This window comes from Plectropomus leopardus, chromosome 7 (genome assembly GCF_008729295.1).
Source record: "Plectropomus leopardus isolate mb chromosome 7, YSFRI_Pleo_2.0, whole genome shotgun sequence".
Classification (NCBI taxonomy): Eukaryota; Metazoa; Chordata; class Actinopteri; order Perciformes; family Serranidae; genus Plectropomus; species Plectropomus leopardus.
Genome location: NC_056469.1, coordinates 30,697,891 through 30,706,307, shown reverse-complemented (window position 1 = coordinate 30,706,307; position 8,417 = coordinate 30,697,891). Strand labels below are relative to the sequence as shown.

General features: G+C 33.6%; 1 protein-coding gene across 1 annotated transcript; it reads right to left on the bottom strand.

Annotated features, from left to right (window-relative positions):
* Positions 1-2,973: 2,973 nt before the first annotated feature.
* LOC121945320 (cysteine-rich venom protein) lies at positions 2,974-7,954 on the bottom strand. Its single transcript, XM_042489441.1, has 7 exons — positions 7,885-7,954; positions 6,758-6,858; positions 5,961-6,051; positions 4,966-5,108; positions 3,877-3,965; positions 3,240-3,322; positions 2,974-3,110 (listed from the first exon to the last, which is right to left on the bottom strand). Exons 1-7 carry the CDS (start codon positions 7,946-7,948, stop codon positions 2,974-2,976), a joined length of 708 nt encoding a protein of 235 aa, XP_042345375.1. The 5' UTR covers positions 7,949-7,954.
* Between the last annotated feature and the right edge of the window lie 463 nt (positions 7,955-8,417).

Sequence of the window (8,417 nt, the reverse complement as noted above, 5' to 3'; positions counted from 1 at the left end):
ACGCCCCCTTTCACTTTCCTGCAGGACACTTTTCACTAAATCTCCATACCAAACTGTGTCCAAAACACACAAACACATGCTTATCTTTCACATGACAGTGTCTTAACCCTCGATCTTTTTAAGTACATTTTTTAACAATATTTATATTGTTACTGTCCATAGTTATATTGTTATATATATATTTATATTTATGTGCATTTAAAAAAATGCACATCAATGTACAAATATACATCCCCTACATACACAGTCACACACCCCCAAAGACATGGGAAATAAAACTAACAATGACACTAACAATGATAAAAATAACACTGCGAATCAACAGAAATACATACATTAATTAGATTATAAATTATAAAATAGATAAAATAATGATGAAGAAATAAAAATGAAAATACATTTTAAAAACTAATCTAAAAAATAGAATAGTAGGTCATATAACAAACACCAAAGTACATTTATAAATATATATATATATAATATATATGTATGTATGTATATATATATGTGTGTGTGTGTGTGTGTGTGTGTGTATGTATATAATATTATATAATAAATACCAATTATATATATATATATATATATATATATATATATATATATATATATATATATGTATATATATATAATTTATTTATTTATTTATTTATTTATTTAAAGGTTACTATACTTTAATGTCATCCATATAATATCTCCTTGCATGTGCAGGGACAATAGGCTATAAGGTATAAATCAGTACTACAGCATTTACAGCTTAAGATAGTTTGCAATGCCTGTCCTTGAGTGTTTTTTTAAACACACAAAACCTAAATATATGAATAGAAATACAGACACATGCCTACAGCAAAGGCTCCCAAAGTAAGCAAGCAGCCTAGAGACATTAAAGAACAACAGAAATGTCGCAATACATTAAAAACAACGCAAAAGTCTTCAAGAAAATACACACAAAACAACTAAAAAGTCAAAGCAAGTCTTAAAGAAAATACACACAAAACAGCTCAAAAGTATGCAAGAAAATAGCCAATAAACAAACAATTTTAATTGCTGAAATATATTTGAATATGCCCCACACATGGCAAAGATTCAGTTATTAATATAAAAAAAGACCAACTGCTCAGACACTTTTTCCATGTTGTAAGTCCCAGAAAGTTAAGGTGCTCTTGAAGAAACTAAAATGTGACCATTAAAAAGAAGATTTCCTTCAAGGACTCTTAAACAGAGCACAAAGTGAAGCTATTCTAAAAGCCTTTATGGACTTGAAACAAAGAGCTCACTGGGTCTTAATCAGTGTGGATATAGTAGTTTTAAACCAACACACCAGACTTAATTCTGCCTAAATGTGTCTGTATAACGTCTTCTTTTCTGTAATATTGTTGCTGTTGGATTTCTCTTGGACAGCCATTAACTCCCACAAAGGCTCACGTGGCTATTTTTTTGTCAAGTCACATTGTTTGTCAGGTCTTCCTCTTTATGAGGACAGTCATGGAGATGATGGACTAATCTCAACGGTGAAGTAACAGCTTTCACTGCCTCTTGTTCTCTTATTGTGAAAACCTGCACTGTAACTAACTAATGAAACAGAATCACCACAAAACATCAAATCTTGGAAATGAGAGCATTAAAATATCAGTCACACATTGCGGGGCACATACATGTAGCTCACATAGCCTAATACCGGCCTCTTGCATAAGAGACTCAGAGAGTGATTGATGAAGCATAACGATGTTCTATATGATTTGATGCATTTTATTCATGGACCACTGGTTCAAAACAAGGAGGAGAAACAGAGTTCAACAGAGTTGTACAACAGAGCCATCTGCTGGTCAACACGGGCTATTGAGTTTTTTCCATTATTGTGCAGTGCAGATTCTAGTATTACGCTAGTATGTCTTCTTCTGACAGTACACAGCTACTCAAAACTAGTCAGAATCATTACATTGGATATACACTGAACGTGTCTTGAGTGCAACCCGGTGTGCATACGCCAGAAGATTAGTACTGTAAATCTCATATTGTCTGCCCAAGAGAGTTTAACCCTGTGAAACCTGCATTTACGTCACTTTTTTGTGTTGTGTGGCTTTTAACAAGTATTTAAACCTTTGGACGCTGAGCAAATTGGTTTGATATCTTTTGAAAACATTGGGAAAAAAAGGCAATGAGAAATTTGGCAATAAATTTCCAGCTAATGGCAAGCAATTAGTGAATTTAGATTTTATTTTTTTATTTTTTAAAAACTAGGAAAAATGTACAGAGAATTTCATAATAATTATCAGAATTCCATATTAAAAAACATGTAATAGAATTATAATGATTTTAAAGCACTATTTTCAGGGCATTTTCCTGTTTGTTTTTGACTTTTCCTTTTTTTCTTTTTTTATTTATTCATTTGCTTGCTATTTTTTTGAGGTATTGACCTGCAGGCCAAACAACTACAAAAACAAAGGACATTTCTTATTTAGTATTTTTTTTATTTAGTATTTTCTTACTTAAAAACTTGTGTTTTGCTATTAGTTAAGTGAGTGTGACTTAAAAATGCTTTTAAATGTACAAGAGAAACTATTTCCCCTAACTCAAGCATTTTTTGCACTTGATTTAATTAGTGGTTGTCATAACTCAAAAAGACTGATGCAAACTGTTACATTAAATTTTTTTGTTGTTGAGCCAAATAGTTTGGGGTTTTTTTGAGTGTAAGAACAGTATACAACATTTTGCATGGCCCCGAGGTTGAGTATAATCTGACACGATGCCCAACACTGGGAATATCTCACAAAACTCTGACAAAGTGTCCCACAGGGTTTTGATTAGACATGAAAACTTTTTCAAAGCTCCCAAAACTCCCCTTTAACTTAAGGCAATCAGTACTAAATCACATTTTTACAGACACTCACTGTCTGCATGCCACGGGTATGTTCCTGAGCTTACAGGAAATTGATTACAGTTTACAGTAACATTTGCAAACTCAAATGCTCGTGTTTAGTATATTGGAATGATTTCATCGGTGCACTCGCATGAAGCAACACATTTCGTTTTCACCAGGTTATGGCCGCATCCAAATATGGCCTTTAAGTGTGGACAGTTGATGTATCGGTTTATGTAAGGACATGGGTTGGCTGAAACAAAAGATGAAAACAAAAAAATAACAGCTTAGCTCATTTTTTCTCCATCTGTAGACAATATTACTGCTATTACTACAGTATTATATATAGAAACAACAGTGTGTACTTGTCATACTGACTTACTGCAGAGTCTGTCGTCACAGTTATCGGGGCAGGAACCACACCAGGGCCCGACCTTATAAGGTGGCCATCTCCTGAAGTTTCCTCTAGTAAACAAATAAGAAAATGCACGTTTTGGTTTTTTTACCTAACATCACTTGACCCACATGCAAAAAAGAATCTTGGGTTTTAAGTAGAGATGGCAATTTCGACACCGAAGACAGAACTGTTTCAAAACATTTCACTTCGACACATGGCTTGAGAGGGGTTTCGAAACGTGATCGGCACCAAACCTTGACAGATTAAGTCTCCATTAATAAATGAAACCATTTAAATGTTCTACAAACTAACTGTAGCATAGCATAAAACCAATGTCATATGGTCATATAGCTAATAATGATATGAAACAGTCACCATATCCTACAAGAACTAAATCAGTAGTTTGATTGGATTTGCATGACACCTATCGAGGTAGGCTTTTGGGCTGAGGAAAAGGGAGCTTACAACAAAAACAATGATTAATGGGTGCAATGCAAGCTTCTACCAGTAGATGCCAATGTAGAGCCAGCAGGTTTTGAAACGTTTCAACTGAAACGTTTCAAAGTTTCGAATTTGCCATCTCTAGTTTTAAGTGTATGGAGAGTGAATGAGGGTAACATACGCTCGATAGTAATGGCAGCCATATAAGTAAATGTTGTTTGGGCACAATGTCATTGCACAGCCAACTTTGTAGGAGCTGTTCCACACCACCTGACGACAAAATAAAAGGTCATTGTGGACATGTCAGCCTATTTGTTTTTGCCAAAATATGTGAATTTATCTCCTTTAAAACACGAAAATGACTGTTTATGGTGGTGAAAAAAGGCTATTTCTTCAATGGTTTTTGAAATGAAAGATGTATTGGTAGCATTTATTCTGTACAATTTACCATAAAATTAATATTTAGTGACAAGAAAAGGCTCTTTTAAAGCAAGAATCTGCAGAAACATTCTTACCTGCCATGAATGTTGACCCTTAATCTAACTACTTGTTAGCAAACAGTTTCTTATTTACACATCCAGCAGATACAGAGCAACATTATCACTCATTTGGAGTTGTGTTTCTGGTCACCTGATGAATGTAAGTCCAATATTGACCCTCCTTTTTGCTCTGTTTTCACTGTTGTTCCTGAGAGAAATGTCTGGCTCTTCAGCTGATAAATGCTTATCTTTGTTCACTTTGTTTAAGAGCCCTTTTATTGAAAACAATGCTATAAGACCTCTGAGAGTGAACAAAAACAGGGCTGCTGTGGGCTGAAAAACTGAGTAAATACAACACAATGCCTAATATTTGATAAAACATTTAAATAATAATAAAACATAATAACGCAAGCCCGAAAATTGCATTTCAGACGAAAAAATAGGACTCTGTGTTCATCAAGTGGTTTCATTATAAAGTCAGATTAGTCTGATCTTTGCTGTAAGTTAGAACAATAATTAACACAGAGTCCAATTTTTCTGTCTGAAATGCAGTTTTCAGGCAACAGTTATTATGCTGTATTATTTATTTATTTATTATTTATTTGCTTACAAATCTGTTTCTTTGTATTTATTTATGGATTTATTCATTGTTTCATTCATATATTTATTCATTTAATAATTTATATATGACAAACTGACTGCAACCTGGTGACCTGGTGACTGACTGACTGACTTGCTGAATGAACGTATTTCACCACAGTACTGTTGCCCTGGCAACCGTCAAATGTTACCTGTGTGTAGTGCCCAATACTTCTGTTGTTGGTGGAGCTGAAGGGAAACTGGTAGTTGGACACCTCTCTATGCCAGGCACCGATGACGGCCGACCACGGGGCAGGTGTGCTTGAATAAAACAGATTCTCACCTGTTTCATATCCTGCTCATTGGTGAGAAACACACGGCAGCATGATTAATGGGAGTCTGCAAACAGTTTTATTTTCATGTCCTAGTAGATTAAGTTATATAGATAAAACAGGGTTCATTAAAAGGCCGACTGATGATAATCTCCTTAATGGTAACATATCCTGCTCCATGTAATTTTTCATTAAAAGAAGGTATTAAGACAGGAGATAAGATATAGTCCGCTGTGTCTCTGACAATTTATCACAAGGTTGGTCATGTCACAGTGAACCTTTCACTGAATGTACCTCTGAGGTATGTGTGGAGCAACCCTTTAAAATCTTAGAAAACTGGTTTGATATCTTTCAAAAACATGGGGAGAAGACAATGAGAAACATGACAACACATGGCATCCAAAAATAGCAAAAAAATAGTAAAAAGTTCTTGAGAAATCACCTGAAAATAGACCAAAAAAAGGAAAGAAAAAAGCAAAGTAAAAAATTAAAACATACAGCCACCAGAAAAGGGCAATAATAAGCATTTAAAAAATATATGTGCAATTAAAAAAAAAGGTAAAGAACAAAAACACACAAAAAAAACTTTTACGTGTTTTTTTCCCTGTAACATAATTTTAAATATATAATTCTAAGGATTTTAAATATTTTTTTTCTGGTCATTTTTCCCAGTTTTGATAATTTTCTAATAATTGTCTTATCTTTAAAAAAAAAAAAAAATCAGGTCATTTTCTTCAACACTTTTAACTTTTCTTTTTCTCAATTTGTTGGACATGTCGTTGGTCATTGCCTTATTTCCCCATAGAGCTCATACCAGTTTGTTAAGGTTTCACAAGGTTAAAAGAGAGAGGAGCAGTAAAGGAAGAGAAATATACCATTGATCATGCGGGTTTCGGGTTTTCCATGAGCCAGAATACATTTTTCAATCCAGGTTTTAGCATTGGCTGCTACCTCATCACTATAGCTCTGAAAAAAAAGAAGAAAAAAAAATAAAATCATTTCAAAACACCCACAATGCAGAAAATGATCTATTCTCTTGAAAGATATTGGTTTTAAAAACAGGATCATCTGTTATTTGGAGGAGTGATAAAATTTAAAAATAAGTTCCACTTTAACCCTTAAAATATGAAAAGGTTGTGATTGAACCAGGCGTCCCCTTTGAGACCTGCTGGTGTGCTTTTTCATTCAGCCCAAAACCAAAACTGAGCTCCAAAACAAGCATGAGATAGTTTCTTTTTTCCTCTTTGGTGCAGAAACCTTACACCTCAAGACAAAGACACAAAGGAAATAAAACATCTTTTATCACTTTGTTGACTGACATATTTTGTGTTTGTAAAGGCTGGGCTTGGCTCCCTATTAATCATATTACATTATGTTGACATGAGACTAATGATATTTACTGATGACATACTATAGTCAAAATGCATTTTTTCAAACAGCATTTGTAATGTAATTACAGTTGATGGATTGACTGTGCTATTTGCCAAAGGTTGAGTCAGCTCCTAATCACCAATCTATACAATGCTACTTCAGAGTATGATATTTTTAGGGGTTGTGCAGAAAACCTCACCCACTGTATTGTTTTGTTTTTTCTTCAAACAAGCGAGAGGAGAACAAGTGTTTATCATCATTAGCAAATATCTTTATTGTGTGCGCAGAAAACAAGACTGACCATTTTGAGCATGTCAGAAGCGGTTGGCTGAACCTCTCTCCTGTAGGCATTGTGAATGTTAACGATCTCCGCCTGAACTGCTGGATTTTCTGTGCAAATGTCTGCACAAACACATACACAAACACACACACACTTAAAATCAATGGTAAACAAATGATTTAAGATATAATAAGTGATATTTACTTTGGTGGCTTAATATCCACGATATGACTAACAAACATGTCCTGGTATAATTACTCTGAAATGGCTTGACATTACAAAAGAACATACAGAAAGCATTGCAGCAAATCCCATAATCTTACTGGGAAACTTACTGGCATGATTTCAGAGTCCATGCTGGAAAATACAATGCTTCTGAGAAGTGCTGCATTTAACATTGTGCTTACCTGGCTGTGGATACACCATGGCATGCAGAAAGGTGCATTTGGAAAGAAGAAAAAAAAAAATCAAATCACTAATTTATTTATTAAATACTTGTGCCACAAGTTTACTTACTGTTCTTAATTAATAGCAAAGCCAGTCATGGAACTTAACTTTAATTAATGTATTTAACTAAACAAAAACTTTGCTTCGTTCAAAATTTAAAGCATTAGCAGTAAAATAATACTAATATTAATACTGATACTACTACTACTACTACTACTACTACTCCTGCTTCTAATAATAATAATGATAATAATAATAATGTTCAAAGTTCTAAGGTTCTCTAAAGTAGAGCTACACAATGTTAGACATATTTCTTTGAAAATGTGGTATTTAAAAAAAAACAACAACTATACAAATAATATTATATTAGAATATGTTTATCTGGTTATCTTTATTATTATTATTTTAATTGTTCAGACTTCGATTAGACTCTTTTATTAGCTCATGATTTATTTTGCGTGCAAAAACTTATTTTTTGCAAAGTACTAAATTAAGTAAAATACACAATATTTCTGTTTCAATGTACTGGTCTCACAAAATCAAAATACTCTAGTGCAGTATTATTGCCTCAAAACTACAATCAGGTACTGTGCTTCAGTAAACACATAAACAACTTTCCAGAATATGGAAAAACAGTTGCAATGCATAACAAGATGCACCACAGCATCCTATAATATTCAAAAACTTGTTTACGCTTCTACTCACCACAATGCAGGCAGAGCGCACCTGCCACAGTGTTAAGGTGCAAATCAGGAACACAAACATGCTCCTGGACAAAAAAGGAAGATGCCTATGTGCAGTGAAAATGAAAAGAAAGTAAGAATGTTAAAAAGGTTTGGCAAGACGTTTTTATAGTTAATTCAAGCATATAATTGCTGTTTAATTATAAAAATAATGTCTTATTTTCACTTGAATGGATCTTTCTATTTTAACTGAATGTCAGTCCAAAAATTCCTAATAAATGAATAAATCTAACAAAAAAAAAGCTTAAATAAGGAACATTTGTTGTTCCAGGAACTGGGTTCTCCCTCTTTACTGCGAAATATATATTTTTCCTTAAATCTATCTATTTGTATTATCATAAGATATAAAATCAATGTTTAAAAATGTTCAGGAAAACCTCTGTACTGGGAGGCATACCTGCTGCTGGGTCGTCAGGAGGTGGAGGTGTGCTGGCACGTTCCTCTCCCTCCTTTTATAGACGCAGCTCAGCTGCTAAATATAGAATAGATTT